The 20248-nt window shown below is 42.5% G+C and overlaps 1 protein-coding gene across 3 annotated transcripts in view; it reads left to right on the top strand.

Annotated features, from left to right (window-relative positions):
* The window catches only part of BICD2 (BICD cargo adaptor 2), an 85449-nt gene that overhangs the window by 56795 nt on the left and 8406 nt on the right, over positions 1 to 20248 (top strand). For all 3 annotated transcript variants that reach the window (XM_062008094.1, XM_062008092.1, XM_062008091.1), the window contains exons 3-6: positions 7280 to 7432; positions 9756 to 10211; positions 11156 to 12175; positions 13119 to 13270. In XM_062008094.1, the coding sequence (XP_061864078.1) occupies positions 7280 to 7432; positions 9756 to 10211; positions 11156 to 12175; positions 13119 to 13270 (1781 nt within the window). The remainder of the gene's footprint in view (positions 1 to 7279; positions 7433 to 9755; positions 10212 to 11155; positions 12176 to 13118; positions 13271 to 20248) is intronic.

Here is a 20248-nt window from a genome sequence, read left to right as displayed (position 1 = left end):
ACTGATCTCCCTCTACTCCACCCTTGCTTTCTTGTCCTTTTTCACCTGACCCTTTTCTCTCACCAGAGATTCTGCCTCTAGTTTAATGCAAGTTATACCCAGCAACTTCATTAAATCATTTTGCACCACTTGGCAGTTTATGCAAGTCAGTGTGGTGTGTGTGAAGCGTTCTGAGAAAGTGTTGCTGCTAGACTAGAAAACAACAGCTTTGAAGTGTGAAGGCTGAGTTGAGTGATCCTGGTTTGCCAGCATGAGCCATGCCCAGCTACACTGGTGTTAGGACTTGTTCCTGCAGCCAAATAGATGAAGGCCCTGGTTGGAGTGGGCTGTTTATGTTGACTGAAGACAGACTGGTAGGACTGTACCATTAGCAGATCCTGCTCAGGAAGAAGAGTTAAGGTGTTTTTTTAATCCAGAATCACAGTATAGAGCTTACTGCATCCACTAGTGGATGGCTTCCCACAGCCAGTGAGGGCTGAGGTGTTTCTGGCCACCCTGGGCTGCAGAGGGAGGGGGTTAATCAGTGCTGGGTTGTTTCTGGCTGCCTCAGTCCAGAGAGAGGGCTAGTATTACAGCATTTTCCTTTCTCTGTGGCATTTTCTAGCAAGGACCACTTTCATGATCTAAATGTAAGCAAAATCTTTCATACTACTTACAAAGTGGTATCATTAATTTAGATAATGCCTTTGGGATTTAGCTCATTAAAATTAGAGTAGTGATGGGGCTCTAAGCCGTAAGGTGATTGTATCTCTGTGGGATTGGGTAGTGTAAACTAAGCACTTTGCACATCCAGGAGGTGTGGCACCTTGTGAAAATAGGCCACTAATGATGGGAATAGAATTTTAACCAAAGCTTTCATCTCATGCTTTACATATACATTAATTATGGACAAATCAGTAGGAAGCCTCTAGTCTTTGATAGCTGTACTAACTTTGGCTTCTGTCAATATTCTTGTAAATTCTTTTAAATCTTGGCACATTTGTGGGATGTAGTGCTGGAGTCCCATAAACCTGCTGGTGGCCTGCTGCTGCAGCATGCCAGTGTGAAATCTGCCTGAGAGAGACTGTCACCACTGGAAATGGTTAATGGCAACTTTAAAACAGACCTTTTGTATTACAGTAAGACATATGAGTAAGAAACTAAGTGAGCCTCCAAGGGACCTTGTAATAGAGGAGAGCAGGCTTTAAGTTAGAAGAGAAACTTGTGATTATTGCAAATGTGTGTTTTGTGGACATTTGTGACGAGGCAAACTTAACATGGGTGTGCAAAGGGACGTAATGGCAGAGTGGAAGTGCAGGTTCAAACTGCAGGCATGAAGCACAGAGCACAGCACAGAGTAGTTCTCAGTACCTTTGAAGGGTGAAGTTTTTGGTTCTTACAAGGGCTGTTGTGGATGTATTATGAGTCATCTTCCAGCTGCATGGTGGCTCTTCAGAGGAGCGTCTTCCCGAAACCAGGGATGTTGGCCAATTTCTAGATAGGGAAATTGATCTGTTTTGAGCTTGCAACCAAATTATTGCAGTGGACTGCCTGTGTTTGATTCCTCCTAAGACACCTGGTGCATTAGAGGAATCTAGACTATATGCTTCAGTTATGAGATTAAACCCTGAGAGCTTTCAGAGATCTGAAATCAATATCAGCAAACAACTGTTTCAAAGTTTGGTTTGTGACCTCTGATTCTGTAACTCCTTAGAGCCACCTCAACTTCTCCAAGCAGAGAAATATCTCACCATTAGCTTTCATTGCTGTTTTATGTCAAGGAGTGCAGATATAGGGGATGACTGATTTTGGTTATTAGCTTTTAATAAGCAGTCTTAATCTGAAATATAAAAAAACTATGTTTGATGTCACAATATAAGGGTAATTTATTTAAATGTGAGACAGAAATACATCTTTGGTACCACTTTATTCCTGTAAGTGTGGGCAGCAGACAAAACCACAGAAGAGACAGTAAAAGCTCTTTACACTTCTCATGTAAGTCTGGCAGGTTTATAGTTCATTTTGTTCTCCTAGAAGAGAAGAGTTCATTTTGTTCTCCTGCTTTATCTTTCCAGTCTCTTGCTAGCTTGCAGTATGGACAATTACTGCACTTGGAGCTTAAGCTGAGACTTTCCTAGGTATATCCAGAGACACATCCCTGTGCCCTCCCAAGCCTGGGGGTTGAATGCAGATGGCTGCTGTCTCTGTTACTCAGCTCTTTTCTTTCTTTGTGCTTGCAGGAGGTTCGTGGAACAACCTCAGGCTTGTTTCATTAGCATCTGAAAATACAAACACAGCACAAGGAGAGCCCTTCAAAAGCTGGGAACTGAGGCTGCAGCAGGCAGCTTTATCGGGTGCAGCAGTGAGCCAGGCTGCTGTTGAGCATCACCAATCACTGTGGGTGGTTGCCTGGGAATGCTTTGGTGGTAGGGACCCTTTGTCGAGCTGGGCTTGGCTCCATCAGCCCTTCTGGAGGCAAAAAGTGGCAGCTACCTAAAAGTATATCGTCAGCCCTTGGAAGGGTTAAATGTTTCCTTTGTGGCAGTGAAGGACATGGAAAGCTGCCAAGCATTTAGATTTGAGATTTGAAAAGCAGCTGGAGTTTAGCTGCTCTTAGCAAGCAGTTCAGTGTAGGAAGGGGGAGACAGTAATAATGTTACACAGTGTCATTCATAACACTGTCCTTGAGTTTGGGTCAGAATTTTCCATCCAGACTCCCACGCTGGGCTGGAGCTGAGGTGCAGAGCCCAGGCCCACCCACCGCCCCAGCACTGAAGGAGGACAAGCCCAGGCCTCTGAAGAAGGGCAACTGGGAATGCACAGAGGCAAGAAGCTCTCCTCTTGTGCTGCTGGAGCTAAAAAATGGCTCATTTTTATAGGTGATGAGATCACTGCTTGGAAATGAGACCATTAACAGTTTTGTTCCAGTTATTTTGGATGGATTTAACAAGCTCTGATCTCAGAGCCTGATCAGTGCGCTCAGCTTCTGACGTCAAGGCTTGTGCCAGTCCTCCCAGCTGCTTCTACAGCATTCGTGTGTTTGTGTCTGTGAAGACACTGCAGCCCTGCTGCAGCCTGTGGGCTTGCACCAGTGCCAGACACCTCGTGGTAAGGGCCCAGTGAATTACCAGGCACAGACCATCCAGCCTGTGGGTCAGGGGCAGGAGTATTGCTCCTGGGCTGTAAGCTCAAGTTAGAGAGCATGGCTACAGCAAGGCTGGATCCTTATACAGAGTACTTAAGAATGAGTGAGGTGTTGCCAAAGGAGTGCAGGGGTTGGCCCCTCCCCATGACAAAGGAAGGGTTTGGAGGGTGTGCTTGGGACTGGATCAAACGTTTGAACAGATAGTTAGCAAGCAAGATATTAAGCAATAGAACTTATGTATTGTAGCAAGACAATGCTGATTAAGATAATTAAATGGTTCCAGGATATACTGTGGTACTGGAGTCTCAGGTCTAATATTGTGCAGAAAGGAAATCCATGACAGTGCATTTCTTTGTTCTCCAGTGTTGTGATAAATCCGTCCTTAATGTCACAGCACCACAAAGCTTTTTAATTAATGACCAATAAGTCTTGAGTTGAGTGCATTCATGGGGTGGTGCCCAGCCATTAGTCACAGCTAAAGAAAATCTAGAAACATATATCCATAGTAAGATACTTTGTCATGGGATAGGTGCTTGGATAATGAGAAACCCAAACCACAAAAAAGCCACCCCAAAACCAGGCAGCTGTGCACATTTGCTATCAAAGTTTCAATGTAGCTGTATCTCTTCCACTAACAGGTCAGACTGATTTGGAACATTATATATAAGTTATGATAAATAGCTAGTATGTTACTTTCCCCACTGACTGTCAGGGATTAAATGTTCTATGAGTTGCACCTATTCCACCTCTTCTTCCCAGCCATCTCTGGGTTTTGTTTCCTGCAGGGTATTTGTTCACAGAGAGCAACCTGACTGTGCTTGGCAGCACTAAGCATGTCTCATGGGAATTGGAGTTCTTCACATCTTGTCTCCTAGTCCAAACAATAAGCTTCTGCAAGGAAATAGATACTGGGTCAGATTCAGTGGCTCCAAATGCATAAAATGGGCATATGCCTGACCCAGGTGCAGGGAAACCTTGAAAGGAGTAAGGAGTGTTTTCAGTAAGTTGCTTTTGCATTAGCAGATCAACCCAAGGTGCTAACACAGGTGTTCCTGGTGCTGGATTCAGGAGGCTTGGATCACTGCTGAGGGCTGTGAGGTGGGCAGAGCTGCCTGCAGTGGCATCTGAACAAAGGTGGGATTTCCATAGGAGCTCTGGGGGTAAGTGCTGCACTGGTGGGCTTGGAGCTTCTCAGCTGCTTTTCACTGCAGTTGTCACTGCTGTTGTTGTTCTCCTGTTCCCAGAGCAAACTGGTGTTTCAGAAAGGCACCTGGGAAGGGAGGGTTTGACCAGCGTATGAGTCATCTCTCTCTTGGGGTTTCTTTTGGCTCAGTAATTCTTTTTCTCTGTATTAAATGTCTGTGGCCTTTAGATCGGGCAAAATCATGTTCAGATCACAATCTTTTCCTGGGTGAGATGGATGGCAGACTTCTGCATAGTGGGAATACTCTGTAAATTGAGGAGCTGAGGAGTTTTGTCAGGTAGATGATTTTATGGCTGTGAGTTCTCCACACATGGGTAATGGTATTTTCAGGTGCTCTATGGTGTGTGTTAGGTGGAGATGTGACTTCATACAGCTGCACTCCCAGCCAGGCCTACCCTGGTTCCAGCTGCCCCTTCTCCACAGTGCTCAGGATGGAGGAGGACGGAGGAACCCACCAAGCCATGTAGCAACAAGAGTCACAGAAAAGTTCAAACTCATTGGTTGGTCAGCTCAGATTTTCTATAGACTTGAGGAAGTGTAAAACAGGAGAACATGTGTGATGTGTGTGTGTCTGTCTCAAAACATGTGAATACCTGTTCTTTCTGTATGTGTAATAGAAAAACCTGATCAAGGAAGGATGCAGGAGCTTCTCCTCCCAGCAGAGAAAATGCTGCTGTTTGGTCAGTTATGTGAGAGAACATGACACCCTATTCAACCTTGCAGGTTGCAAGCAGGGGCACATTTATTCAACAAGAAAATACTAAGAGCAAACTGGCTTTTTAACAAGCTGTACATTCAATAAATCTAGGTTATATCTTCCTTCTCTGGACAGGAAACAGTGGAGCTATTTTTAAGTCTGCCCTTCCTGTACATGTTAAACTAGAATGATTTTTCTTGTGCTAGACAGAGCACAACAGCATTTTCACACTAAATGAGCCTCTAATGTTGGTCTGAATTAAATGGGCAGGATTGGACAGAAACCATTCTTGTTCAGAAATTACCATCTCCAGTGACTTCTCCTGGCATTGACCTCTGCAAAGATTAGATCATCCGGGGAGGAAGAGGAGCAAAGCAACCTGAATGGTGGGGAGAGAAGCTTGCCAGTAGCATTGTGGGAGGTCTTCCATTGCCTTTCATTTACTGGGGAATGGGGAAAATTGCAGATGAGCTTTCCTAATTTGTATGAAACTTGGTTTGATGCAAGGGCCTTTCACAAGCCTAACTGTGAACCAGTTGGTTCACAGAAGAGAAGAAGGAGCCTCTAGTCTGACTGGAGGCTCCTTCTCCCACAGGCAAGAGGTCTTCATTGCAGTTGTTAAGGAGAAGTTAAGGTGTGAATTCCTGTCAGCCTGTAGCCTTCAGCTACCTGTGTCTCTCCCTGTGGCCCTGCATTTGTGCAGAGATTGAGCCAACACTTGCTCAGGCATGGGTTATGGCGTGTGGCAACGCTTGCTTTGTGTTGTTGTACTGTAGTGTCTGGTTTCAGCACCTGATGTTTCTTTTGGCTTCCCTGTGTGCTGAGTAGTGCCACTCTTCTCATTGCTGAAAATAAGCAGATACGTTTATATAGTATAATCTATACCTGACAGATGAGGGAGCTCCAATTTAAATTTACTGCTCTTAACAGTTGCAGGTGATTCTCTGTTTGTGTTCAGGACGTGCCAGATTCAAGTCTTGGCACATGCTCCTGCCGCAAACCTTTATCTCTCAGCTTCCTGTAGGTGCCTGTTGATACCTGTGGTGCATTGCTTCTGTGTATTCCTGCTGCACGCTTGCCAGGTGACCAAGACCATACTTTATTCATTGCTGACATTCTTGTTTCTAACCTGAAGTGGGAAACACTAAGGGAATCTGAGTTTGTATACCTGAGGATGAAGCTTTCTTTGCTAGGCTTCTGGACAGGTGAAACCAGAAGTAAGATACCATGGCCTAACTAACTGCATTGATAAGCTGCCTCTTTCATCAGCTCATGCTTGTTTTGTGTCGAGTTAGAACTGTTGAAAAGCATCCTGTTCCTTCACAGGTATAGCTGCTAAAATACCTGCGTGCTGTTTTTACAGACAACTGTATTGCCTGTTTCTAAAGATATTTCTGCTAATGTTTGAGAACGTATTTTTCCCTCTTATTTAATTTCCCTTAGTTAAGTATTTAAAGATGTAACTTGAAGGAAAATAATGTTGGAAAAATTAGGAGCTAAGTGCAGCCATTCACAAAGTTGCCTATGTGCTAGCTCAAATCTGTTTGTGGATAGTCATGGAAGATCTAAAAACCATACTACACTATTTATTTTCAGTTCTTTATCCTGAAACAATAATGGTGATTTCCCCCCCAAAAGTCTTTCTTTAAGGTCTTGGGTAAGTCTTCGGGCTGAGGGGCTGGGACATTTTATAAATGAAGCACAGTTGCTATTTCTTCCTACTTGGGATCTTGGATTTCATTTGAGCTTTAACTCAGCCTCTCTCTCCAAAGGATTCTTTAGAACATATTTCCAAATTACTGCTCTGGACATAAAGAAAAGATCTGTTGAAAAATGGCAGCAAATACATGTCCAAATAAGAGCATGTCTGAAGTAATCTGAATCTATCTTTCTATCGTTGTCCTGGCCTATCTTGTTTAAGTGTTAACAGAATCTGGCATTGACTTCTGATCTGGAAAGCTTTTGTCTGTTGCCTACAGCCAGTGAGATGACATAGGTGTGAGTGCTGCTTTTCTCCCTGGCTCATTAACTTTTCTTTCAGTCAAGGATGAGAACTTGTAAGAGAAACAAGAAAATGAAATGTAATTCTTGTGTAAAGGACTCGGTTTTCTGTAGCTTCACTTCTGGGGCAGGAGAGAAGAGTTTCTGTTTGAGTAGAATCTAATTCAATAGTGCACACAAGGAGAGCTAAACTTTTGCATTTGGTTGTATCTGATCAAATGACCATGTTGTTGTGGTTGGTTTGTTTTTCCAGGTCAATCAGAATGTGGAGATCCAACGGGCCCGTCTGCGAGATGATATTAAGGAATATAAATTCCGAGAAGCGCGTTTGCTGCAAGACTACACCGAGCTTGAAGAGGAAAACATCTGTCTCCAGAAACAAGTGTCTGTCCTGAAACAAAACCAGGCAAGTTTTTCAAAATAGCGAGCATTGCATTGGTAGCACCAGTTAGCTTCTGTGTTACAGCGTGGTTTGGTCTTGTTTGGATGTCCAACCACTCCTTTTCTGTGTGTGTACTGCTTTTGAGACTATGGGCTCTATCTTTTGGTACCCAGGGTTGTCCCAAATGTTTTCAATTCTTTCTGTTTATGCACAGTCATAAGACTTTGTTGCTTCTACTTTGACCTTGAAGTCTTTCCATTGCCATCTTTCTCCTTGATGGAAGTGAAGTCTCCACCAGTCCATTTCATTACTTGGTTTAGTCTTTTTGCTGCATTATTTTCTCAGTATCTCTTTGTAATATCTTCCAACCTCTTCTATGGGATCTGTAACTGGGTGTAGTTCTGAACGTGAATTTTTATTGGCTGCATAATACTTATATTATCTCCCTAGTTCTGTACAACTCCTTCCCCTAGCTACTTTTATTAAAAATGGACTGCTGTTACAGGTGCTCTGTACTGTCAGACCTATGTGATTGCTCATCTGAAAAGTCACATTTAATTGCACAGTTCCAGCTCTTTTCATTATTTCAGAAAACTGCATTTTTAAGCAACTCAATTTCCCTGAGTTCTAATTCACAGAGGTAATTAGATTAGATGTGTTTTTTGACACAGTTCACAAATCTTCATATATCAGTTGGGGACTTGCTATTTTTATTCTTCAGGTACTCTTCAGTCTCCATTGTATAAATAAAACTCAAGATTCAATTGGGAAAATGGCATCATATTCCTGAAATAGAAACTCTTGAGGAAAACAGTGTTGTCTCTATTTATTGTAGTTAGTGCATGGCAAAAGCTTATTGGGATTTGCTTCAGAACTCCTTCTGTGTTCTAAATGAAAGCTGCCCCACCAAGCAGGTATTTGGGATGCTGAATGTATTCCATTTGCCTCCAGGTGAAACTCCAAGTCAATGTGTGTCCTTTTGACCTCACTGATGTGCCCAAAATGAGCCTCTTCTCCTCAAATACATTTGGTCTAATTATACTGTTGTGGGTGTCCTGACATCTGCAGTAGGGCTATTATTACCAGTGATCTGATAAAATCCAACCTCTGTAGCTGGTTACTTTATTTTCTACCTCTTTTTTTGTCTAAGTCATTGTATTCAGAGGAGCAAGTGAAAGTTTCCAGCTCCTTGTTCACATTCTAAATTAATGATGCTCAAGAATGCTGTTGTTCTGGGCTGAGCCAAATGTAACCTCAGATGCTATCTTGTCAGTTGCTAGTAATTATTGCCTACTCTGTGTGTGTTCTGGAACCTTCAAAACAGACTGCAATCCTGAATATCTGAGCTCGGTGGGCATATATAAAACCAAGAGGTAATTATTTTCATGGCAATAGATCCTTTCATTTTCTGCCTTGTCCTAACCCTACTTAATGGATTTTATTAATTATCATACTGACATAACTAGAAGAAGCCACCAAATTTTCCCAGGCTTAACTTGCAAAACTGAATTAACAGGATTGGTTTTTAAATCAGGTGGGTTTCAATGCTGCTGTATTGGTGTATGTTGGCATCCAATATTCCTTTAGCAGTTGGCAAAAAGAAATAGGGTCAGGTATCACGTGATATGCTTTCCTTTCTTTCAAGGTTAGGACTAGGTATTCTTTAAGCTTTCTCTCCCAAAAAAGGGATTTGAAATTGTACACTTATCATTGGTGTTTATAATTTCAGTGCAATAGGAGTTAAACTTAAAATTTTACAGGTAAAAACTCTGAGTGACTAAGCCTGAAGTGTGGAGTCTGAATTGTAGTGCTCTCAATTGTAGAGCTGAAATGATGATGACAAATGATAAACCGTTTGACTGTATAAAAGCAGAGTTTGATTGTCAGATGCATCCCAACAGCTTTAAGCCCAATGGCATATTCTAACAACAGAATGCCAGAAGAGTAACTTTATGATGCTGAGTTTTGGAAATGTTGGGCTTGAATTTGTGGGAAGGTTGGGCAGGGAATTTGTTAATCAAATAGAGAAAGAGTTTGCATAATGTGCTAGGAGAGCCTGTTTTGTGATGCCTCTGTATTGTACACCATATCTCCCACCTGTCTTAGGTTGGAATAGATCAACTCATTCACTTGTTTGCTTAGAAGTTTTATTCCATGGTGTCTGTGAAGGTGCATTTTGTAAGCAGTGTTCACAGCCCTAGGGCCAGAACTAGACTCCAGAGCTGAAATCATTCTGTTCTCACGATGTTCAGCAAAATCAGACATTCTGAAGTAAAATGACTTGGTGTCTTGCAAGCAGATATTTTCACTAGAGTGGTTTTTTTCCCCTCCATTTGTGTGTCTCCAGGTGGAGTTTGAAGGCCTGAAACATGAAATCAAAAGGCTCGAAGAGGAAACAGAATTTCTCAACAGCCAGCTAGAAGATGCCATACGGCTGAAGGAGATCTCTGAACGCCAGCTCGAGGAGGCCTTGGAGACGTTGAAGACAGAGCGAGAGCAGAAGAACAACCTTCGTAAGGAGCTCTCCCACTACATGAACATCAACGACTCCATGTACAACAGCCACCTGAACATCTCTTTGGATGGACTCAAGTTCAGCGATGAAGCCACAGAGCCCAATAATGATGAAATCATGAATGGATTTGAGCAAAACTGCCTCAGCAAACTCAGCAGTGGCAAGAACAACAGTACATCAACGCCCAAGAAAAATGAAAGCTTCCCTCCAGCCCCAAGTCTGGTTTCAGATCTTCTGAGTGAACTAAACATTTCCGAAATCCAGAAGCTGAAACAACAGCTTGTACAGGTAAATGAGTTTCCTCAACAACTGTGAACTTCCAAATAGCTGCCATAGTTTATTGGGGTTGTAATTTCAGTAGCTCATGTGGCCACCATATAGTACAAACTCTATTTGTGAAGGATCTGATTGATTTAGGATTTGATGATGTAAAATGTCTGTCGCTGGAAAACCATATCTCTTTTTTTCAATGCAAAGAAGCCAGGAGTCATGTCCTATGTTTGGAAAAAAGTTGTAATGCATCTTCTATGGAGTACCTGCTATGTCTGCTTCATTTTGTCCCTAGTGAGATGGTATTTTATTAAAAAATCAATAATTACTGCAGTTGTCTTCATCACAAAGGGCTTTGTACACCATAACTATTTTGTCTTGTTTAAAGAACATAAAGTTTTAATCAGAAGCATTTCTGTGGTTTATGTTTGTGTTGGTAGGAGGTTGGAGAGTTTGACATGAGGTATGTATTTGTGTGGCCTGGAAACGTTTTATTTTGTTAAGCGCTTTTTAAAGTGTTTTATAAGAAAAAGCCTTAATGGGGAAAAAAATGCTGGATTTTTGCAATATGAAACTTCCAGAGGAGAAACTTGAAAAGTTTTGTTATTTCTATGTCTTCCATGAGGCTCCAAGCTTCCACCATAGACTAGCTGCATGTCTTCTAATATTTACTTGATAAATTGCAAGGTAACAGTGAACTTCAGCTTATCTTCAGCCGAGAGGGTGTTTTCACAATGAGAATATGGAAGAAATGTGTTAAAATGTGTATTTTTAAGTGGAAATGGGGAAGAATTGGCAAGGAGCACTGTGCTTTAGAATACACTAAGTAGCCTTTTCCATAACGTGCATGTGATTGGATTTCTGTAGCCATATGGTCCTTGGCCGAGTTGCTGTCTGGTAGAACAAAACTGTTCAAGTGATACAGTTCCCTTAACATATATGCTTGTGTTTGTGTGTTTCAGATGGAAAGAGAAAAGATGAACTTGTTAACAACACTACAAGAATCTCAGAAGCAGCTGGAAAATACACGGGGAGCCCTGTCAGAGCAGCATGAGAAAGTGGGCAGGCTCACAGAAAACCTGAACGCAATGAAGAAGCTCCAGGTCAGCAAAGAGCGTCAGTCTGCCCTCGACAATGAGAAGGACCGAGACAGCCACGAAGATGGAGACTACTATGAAGTTGACATCAATGGGCCAGAGATCCTGGAGTGCAAGTACAAGGTGGCTGTGGCAGAGATTACTGACCTAAAAGAAGAGCTCAAAAATGTTAAGGCCAAATACAAAGAATGTGAGTCTAAGTATGAGGAAGAGAAGAGCAGATATGAGACTGAGAGCCAAGCTCTCACCGAGAAGATCACCTCACTAGAAAAATCCAGTAGGCACGATCGAGAGCAGGTGTCCAGGCTGGAGAAGGAGCTGAAGAAAGTCAGTGATGTTGCTGGAGAAACACAGGGCAGCCTTAGTGTGGCCCAAGATGAACTGGTCACCTTCAGTGAAGAACTGGCCAATTTATACCACCATGTCTGCATGTGCAACAACGAAACTCCAAATAGGGTGATGCTGGATTACTACAAGGAAGGTAAAGGTGGGCGCAGCAGTCCAGAGAGCAAGGGAAGAAGGTCTCCCATTCTTCTTTCTAAAGGGCTGTTAACTATAGAGCTAGGAAAGACAGAGAGTGTAAGTGGTGACAGCAGCCCGTCTCCAGTGTCGTCTCTGCCGTCTCCTGTGTCGGATCCTCGGAAGGAACCAATGAACATCTACAACCTGATCGCTATCATCCGGGATCAGATCAAACACCTGCAAGCTGCTGTTGACAGAACAACCGAGTTGTCCAGGCAGCGTGTTGCCACTCAAGAACTTGGGCCGGTGGTGGACAAAGATAAGGAAGCTCTCATGGAAGAAATCCTGAAGTTGAAGTCTCTGCTGAGCACCAAGAGAGAACAGATAGCGACTCTGAGAACAGTGCTGAAGGCCAACAAACAGGTAACGAGGTCTTACATGTGAAGGTTATGTTGTCAGGGGATTAAGTGGTAAACACAGGAGAATTTATCTTTGTGGTCATGCTGCCATACCCTCAAGTCAGTGGGTGTCAGCTGGTGCAAGGCTGGAGCAGGCTACTGTCCTGCTGTAAAGCTGAGTGCTGGGCCTTTAACAGGCTTTTGTCACATACTCATGAGACTTTTTGTTAAGTTTCAAGTAGCTTCAGTGTACTGCCTCTCTAAATTAGATTAGATTAGATTAAAGGAAGACATCTAAAATTGAGATTAATCTCCTTTTCTACTTGGAAGAATTATAGTAGTTACCTTTAAAAGAGTTCTTAATCTTCTGTCATATTGCAAAATAAAAGAAAGCCCTCCATGATGAGGATGTGATATAAAAATATGGACAAAATAACAGAGGTGAAAGGTGAAATCAGTCTTTGGGAACTGGACCATGCCGTTTGATACACACTGGCAATGCAGTAGATGAAAATTACTGTCATGAAGACACCATATTCCTCTAAAGTAAAGCAAATTGTTGTCTTATAAAAAAAAGTATAGTATTGTTTAAGAAATGCAGACACACTCTGTTTGCTTTTGCAAACATATATAAATATATGGAGATACTAAATAGACTATTTTGTTGCCTGTGACGGAGTCTGTAAAGTTTCATTCCTTTTAGTAGTTGGAAATAGGTGTCACTAAATACATATTCTCTAATTTCTTAGATGCTGCTACGTGGTTAAGGGCAGTAGGAAATCCATATCTCTGGTCGTTTTCCAATGTTGAAAAATGAAATGTTATTTAATCTGTACAAGAGACCAGAAGTTTAACATTCCAGTACACAGTAAATGTTTAATTATGTGAGTAGTGATGGGAAATCTCTTAGCTACTTTGTGAAGACTTTCACTGACGAGTATGTTTCTGTCCTTCTTGGTAAACAACAGACTGCAGAGGTAGCCCTTGCCAACTTAAAAAGCAAGTATGAAAATGAGAAAGCTATGGTTACAGAGACCATGATGAAGCTGAGGAATGAGCTAAAGGCTTTGAAAGAGGATGCTGCTACCTTCTCTTCCCTGAGAGCAATGTTTGCTACAAGGTAAAGAACACATGAACTCTGCAAAATGTCATTCCTTTCTTGTCGGGGTGGGGGGAAGCTGAACATCCTGCCCATGCAGGGAGCGGTGGAGTGAGGTGCCTTTTCCCACAGTTGTTATGCACGGTGTTGCTCTGCCTTCTGCTTTGATTGATGAGGAGAACGCCAGGAGTGTAGTGTGCTGCTACAAGACAAGAAGTTGTTGTAGCAGTATTTTAGTTTGGGTATGAGATTATTCCGGGTTCTTGAAGCCATTAACTCTGAGGAGTGGCATCCAGCAATGTAAAATGAGCACATACCAGGTAATAAAGGTATGACTGACCTGTAATGATCCATGAAGAAGTGAAGATGTTCCAAACATCACTCTTGGGTTGTCCATCCTGCAGTTGGCATCTCTGTTATTTCATTTACCTACCTGATTTATTTGGGTTGCCCATGTCTTCAGAACTTGCTTCTACTTCTTAGTTGTGCTTTGTGTTGTTACCAGAAAAACACTGGCTGACAGTTCTCAGGCTGCAGGCGTGATAAATGCTATTTTGATCTGCATGTTATTTCTGCTAGTGTCAGCAATTTCTTCCTTAAGTCTACACGTTGCTTTGGGGGAGTGTTGTGGCAAGGGCATCATGCTACAAAATCCGTATCTGCCTCACAGTTAAGGAGCATTCAGTTCGCTTCTGTGCAGAGATGATCCTGGAAAACAGGAAAATGAAAATCTTTACCTGAGAGCTGTCAGTCCCAGCTCGGTGGGATTTGCACAGACACCCTCATACTATTCCTTTGCCTGTGTATTCCATGCATTGCCATGGAAGAAGATGGAGAAGAGAAACTGTAAAAGATGCTGTTTAATGTAACCTTAGACATTTACATTTAACCCTAGAGGGTGGAAGAGTCTGCTTAGTTCTCTGCCTTCTCTGGACACTCTTTAAAAAAAACCCAACAACAATAGTGCTAAAAGATTTTTCTTTGTCATCTGCTAAAAAGTTCCATAGTAAGGAATCACGAGAGAGCTTATGAGGAGTCCTGAGGCTTTTCTGTATGGCCTTTTGTGGGAATGATTTTGCAGCAGCTCTCAGGTTCTGTGAGTAACCTCAGGCTTGCTGGTGTTTCAGCCTTTCTCAGCAATTGTCTGTGCATGTGGGTGAGCATAGAAAGGAGAAAGGGATACCAGGGAATGCTAAAGATTGAATTCTGGCAGCTCCTTATGCTAGAGAGAGGAATGCTCTGTACAGTCTGCATTTGTCCTACTTTATTTCCCCTCTCTCTCCTTTTCTGAAGTGTAATTAATATGCACAAATTGCAATTGCTTTGAAGCTGTGAGAAAATAGCAAAAGCAAGCTATTAACTTTCAGTTCTTTTTGCTCTGTGCAGATAACTGTCTGAATTACACAGAACTGCAGTAGGTTTGCCATACACACGAATTTCCCTGCCTCAGTGTGAAACTGTGACTATGGACTGCTTTAGAGAGGGAGAATTGGAAGAGAAGTGCCAGAGGACTATTTCTCTCTCTTGCTTTCCCTTGGCATATTATCTGGAGGTCAACCTTGTGCTTCTACTGGGAAGACAATAATGAGGATTCCTTGGGATGAGGAAATCAGAGGCAGAACAGACATTTTTCTGAAAGCAAGAACTCTGTCCTGGAGCTCTCATGGGGAACTGAGAGTGATTGGAAGCAGGAGGGAGCTCTTGTTTGGGAATGCACAAATGAACAACTGTAATTTCTGAACTTAGGCTTTGCTTAGTAAATGTAGTGAGAAAGATAAGAGGTCAAGAGCAAAGGGAGGACTCGAAAAGCAGAGGATGAAGCAGGTGGAGACATGGTCCACCAAGCCCTTCATCTTGTGAGAACTTGCATTTCTGGTCATTGCATGGCAGATGGGCCTTGTATTTTGCATCTAATCTGAGAAAGTGGCGGTTACTCAGGGCGTGAAGAATTGCTCCTTTCTCTCAGCATGCCCAGTGTTTCAGATGCCACAATTGAGACCTGTTACTGCAGGTTGGGTACTGTCACCCCCTTCTTCCCCAATCTCTGATCAGAGAGAGAGTCAGTAGCTTGGCAGAGTGCATCCCTCCGTCAGTGGTTATCTCACCTATGTCTCTGTTCCAGGTAGGGTAGGTTTGGAAGGGATGTTCCTAGGTGCTTTGGTGAAGATAGTCTCAAAAACTGCTTGGAGTTTGATTTTTAGGTATGTTTCAAATATCAGAAATATGTAACAGCCCAATTTATCTTCACCATCACAAGCAAGCTGCTAGTGGAGCACCTCTTAACACTCTACAGCAAGCTTCTCTGACCAAGAGGTTTATACTAGCAGAGTAATAACAAGAGATGAGGCCTTTACTCCCTTGTGTTTGTTTCAGTGTTGTGTTTGAGCACAGGAGGAAGCAGGCTGCTACACACATGTTTATTTTCCACAGGAAGACACCCATTTTGTAGGATGCAAGAGAGTTGTAACAATACATGGGAGTTGAAGGCTGGGTACAAATATAGTAACTGACCTAATTTCCTTTTTTAAAGTAGGTAAATCCCACTAATTTGACAATACTACCAATTATTTTTAATAAGTAATGAAAATACAATCAGACCTCAGCCTGGAGACAAAGGAAAGCTTGCAAAACACAGATTAATAGCTTCCAGCAGCAAGGGACTGCTGCAGCACTCTGGCCAACACTGTATGCCTAAAGTTAGGCTGTCATCCAAAGGAAAAAATCAAGGTATGTATCATGTACTCTAAATGTACCTGTCCTGTTAAAGTCCAGATTTTCTTAATCAAGAAACACATATCTCTGTTGGGAGCCAGATTAAAATCTGCCCTATAGAGGTGAAAATGGAATTGATCAGCTTAATTAGACTGCAATAGGTATTTATGTAGCACTCTATTACAGTCCAGTATTTTAAGGTTTCATTAGTAAACTCCTGTCACCAAGAAAAAAAGCTGCAATCACCTTTCCATTTAAAATGTGGACCGAAGCTGAACATTTTTTTGTTTTACTTTGTCAAGTAGGTTTGCTCTTGCTGACAGGCAGCTTGGGTGCAGCAAAATGTACATAAAAAAGGCCTGGTGATGGTGAGTGAATGTTCATTAGGGTGCAGCCTTCAACTTTATGTTAAGATGTGGAGTAGTACTTCTCTCTGTTTATGGATACCATCTGGCTCCTGTACTTTACCTGCTATCTGGAGCAGCTGTGGGAAAGAATATTTCCCTTGACAATCTTTCTCAAGATTCATTGTACAAAATGCAGTACTGTGGTTGCTTTTTCGAGAGGGTTATGGATGTGGGTACCTAGGAAGGTGGAGCAGAGTAGCTTGTGTTCATGTGCTGAGATGGAAAGCTGTCACTTCTACAGTGTCCCTGCAATGAACTACAGCAATACCTGAGTGGATATGTTCTGTATGTTAAAGAATGGATCCTTGCAATTTGGCCAGAGAAAATACAGCTTCACACAAACTACTCATGGTAGAATTTTTACCTTGGTCAGTATAAACTAATCTGTTTTCAAGTAAAGTCTTTGGTGGAAATTTTCAAAAGGCAGAGAAAGTCTTTAAAATGCAATATTTACTCTCAGAGTTTTAGCTGGGGGTCTTTGTTCCAGTATATATCAGTCAAGGGACTACTTTCAAAGTGTGTGAGTATTTATTGAGTTTAATGTGACTAAGGAAGGAAAAAGCCATGAGTGAGAGCAGGAGTTCCCAGGATAGAGGCAGCTACCACTAGTGCTAAAGGGAGAGTCCAACTCTGCAACCAGTCAGCAAGGGGACAAGTGGCAGATATTGGAACATACTGGAGAGACTGAAAGCACTTCATATGCAATTAAAATTACAAGATAGTGCTTGTGATAAGCTAGCAACTAGTTGTTGTTTGTTAAAGGAGAAAAGGTGTTTCAAATGAATCCATACGCCAGTCCAGAATCATACAAACTCTGTCAGTTTTCCAAGTATCCAGAGCATTTGGGCAAATAATCATGAACATCAGAGGCCTGCAGAATGTAAAGGAGTTTAAATTCACACAGAGAACAGTGCAGTGCTCACAAGGTTGAGAATTATAGCTAAAGGGCCTTCATGTTGGCCTCTGCACACTGGAAGTATTCAACTTCTCTAAAAATACCCCATAGGATAAGTGCTCAGAGGAGCCAGAGACACAAAACGTGACTGAAAATTTCCAGAATGGGATTCCCAGATGGGACTAACAGCGTTTGCCTCCTATTCCTAGTCCTAGACCTAGAAGTGACGAATGATGTCTGGAGACAGAAATGTCGGGGCCGCCAGCGTGGAGACATCCAGGCAGGACCATGGCGTGTGGCTCGTACAACACGTGAGCCGTGTCTCACACATAGCCACGTTTGTAACACTGATTTGCCTGCTCTGGACTCTGAATGTGTCTGGCAAGTCAGATGTCTGGTGCAAGTAATGCTGGGTGTGTTGAGACTCAGCCTTGGTGAAGCTGCCTCTCATAGACAGACTGTACCAGGGTTGCGACACTGAGCTCAAGCGCTTCTCCCAGGTACTTGTTGAGGTGGCCGTGTCCACATAGCTCATTCCTGTGTGCTGTGGAGGGGTTTGAAACACAGGAGGTGCTGCTGTGATATAGTAGTCACAGAAATATTCAGGGCAGAGACATTACCAGCTCTTGTTGTGTGGCTCGTCTGCCCTTTTGTTTTTAACCCAAGTGGAGAGTGGCTTACTTTAAATTTAGTACCTTATATGGGAGACTACTGCAGCAGCAGTTATTTGTATCTATAGTGGTTTGGATTGGCAACTCTTGGCTTCATTTGCAGTTAGGAGGTGTCAGTGCTCCGAATCTGTTGGAAACAAAGGATGTGCATAGCTTCAGTGGTATAGGGGAGAGAGGGATGGAGAGATCAGGATGAGATACTCCACCTCTTGCTGCTACCTTCAGCAAAGAACTGGGAAAAATATCCTATCTATATGATAACTTTCATCTTGTTTCTAATCCAGTGGCATAAGATTGTTCAAATAAAGATTAGGTATATATAAAATATAAAAAAGAGCATTTTTCTTTTGAATTCTAGTAGGAGAGAAGTTGCCATAAAAGTTTATGATCTCTCCTTGAGAATTTTTGTCAGTGGAAATTGCTGTAGTGTCCAGCAGTGTGGGGCTGATTGTTCCCTCTCAGGGCAGAAGATAATCCTTCCCATATGTTTCAAACCACAGGAAAGGTCTGTGTTCTCATTACTTTCTTTAATAGCCGTTACTAATGGGCGTTCATTACACATGGCTGATCATGAACGTTCTAGAAAACTGTAGCTGGTTATAAACTATTCTCAGTTCTTAGTGAAAATCACAATGATTTATACAAATAAAGGCCACAGCATTTATTCCTCTCAAATATACAACTGAGACAAGTTTTCAGTGCAAGGCATTGAGGAAGTGATTACAAATTAGGAGTTGGCTAAGGTCTGCATAGCTTCTTCTTTCTCTATAATCCTGAATGCTTAAATCTGGGATGTTCTTTCTTCTGCCTTCATTAGGATTTGTGCTTTATTTTGTGCTTCAGGGCTTCTTGAAGAATACATTACTGAAGTTTGTATCTGCACAGTTTACAACCGTGCAAACCAAGGCAAGAGATGGGCTCCAAACACTTCCTAAAAGTGTCTGGAAGTGCTGACCTGGCAGAGGGCTGTGGCCGTTTGGGCAGGCCTGTGAGAGCTCTTGGGTTGCTGCACGTGGCAAACTCACCTCCTGGAGTAGACTGGAGGAGAACTAAAGCTTTGCAACACTTCTGCTTCACTAGGATATCTCTTTCCCCTGTGTAGATGTTTTTCTTTCAACTGGTGTTGTTTTTTAAAATCTAGTTGATGTTTCCTTAAGCTCCTTTTTTTATTGTTAATTACTAATCATAAGAAAATAAGTGACATCAAAGCCTTCTGCTCACTACTCACTTAAAACTGAAGATATGTAAATGTACAACAGCCTTATGCTAATTTCATATTCTTCTTTAAAGGAGGAAACCTCAACTATTTTCTTTCAAAGGTGCTTTTAAAACAAAGACATTTTCTGTTCTCACCTTCAAATGGGAGGGTTTTTTGTTGAATATTCATCTGTAGCTCAGAACCCAGCACATGAAAAGGTAAATGGGAAGGATCTCTTATTGCTCTATCTGCAAAGCAGTGAGGATACAGATGCATGTACCACAAACACTCACTGCCATAGCTGCTGCTGCTAGCTTTGCATTAAGCTCAGGTAGTGCTGGAGGCTGTCTTCTTACATGCTTAGGGAGGCTGGCTTTTCATTTTCTAAAAAGAAAAATAAAAGGAAATAAATGAAGAGGAAGGAAGAAGGGCAGATCCCAGCCTGCCTGTGCACCAATGTCTCTATCCACTTCTGGGAAGCTTTTCAACTCTCAATCTGCTCAAGTGAATGATTGCTGTATTTTGCACAGTGTAGTGTTCCTCTGGCCCAGGGCAGCTGTGCTTGCACCAGAAGGTTTGGTTTTGAGGCTTTACTATTTTGTTGACTAAAGACCAAGAAAACAGGTTCAGGATGCATGTAGTTAATGTATCATTATGTAGGATGTGCAGTAGTTAACACTCCTGCCTCTCCTCAGTCCTCTCCTATACATGAGACGGGCAATGAAGCTGGAGAGAGGTCAGGAGCACAAGTCTTCTGATGAGTGGCTGAGGGCCCTGGGGGTGTTTAGTCTGGAGAAGAGGATGCTGAGGGAAGACATGAGCATTCTCTGCATCTTCCTGACAGGAGACTGTAGTAAAGTGGAGGGGGTCAGTCTCTTCTCCCAAGCAATGAATGACAGGACAAGAGGAAATGGCCTCAAGTTGCACTAGAGGAGGTTTAGATTATAGCTGAGGAAGAACTTTTTCCCTGAGAGGGTTGTCAGCCCCTGTGCCAGGCTGCCCAGGGAGTTGGGGGAGTCCCCATTCCTGGAGCTATTGCAAAGCTGTGGAGCTGAGGTGCTGAGGGCCATGGGTTAGTGCTGGGCTTGGCACAGTGAGGGGAGGGGTTGGACTTGA

This window comes from Colius striatus, chromosome 15 (assembly GCF_028858725.1).
Source record: "Colius striatus isolate bColStr4 chromosome 15, bColStr4.1.hap1, whole genome shotgun sequence".
NCBI classification, from domain to species: Eukaryota; Metazoa; Chordata; class Aves; order Coliiformes; family Coliidae; genus Colius; species Colius striatus.
This window is presented reverse-complemented; position numbering and strand designations above follow the sequence as displayed.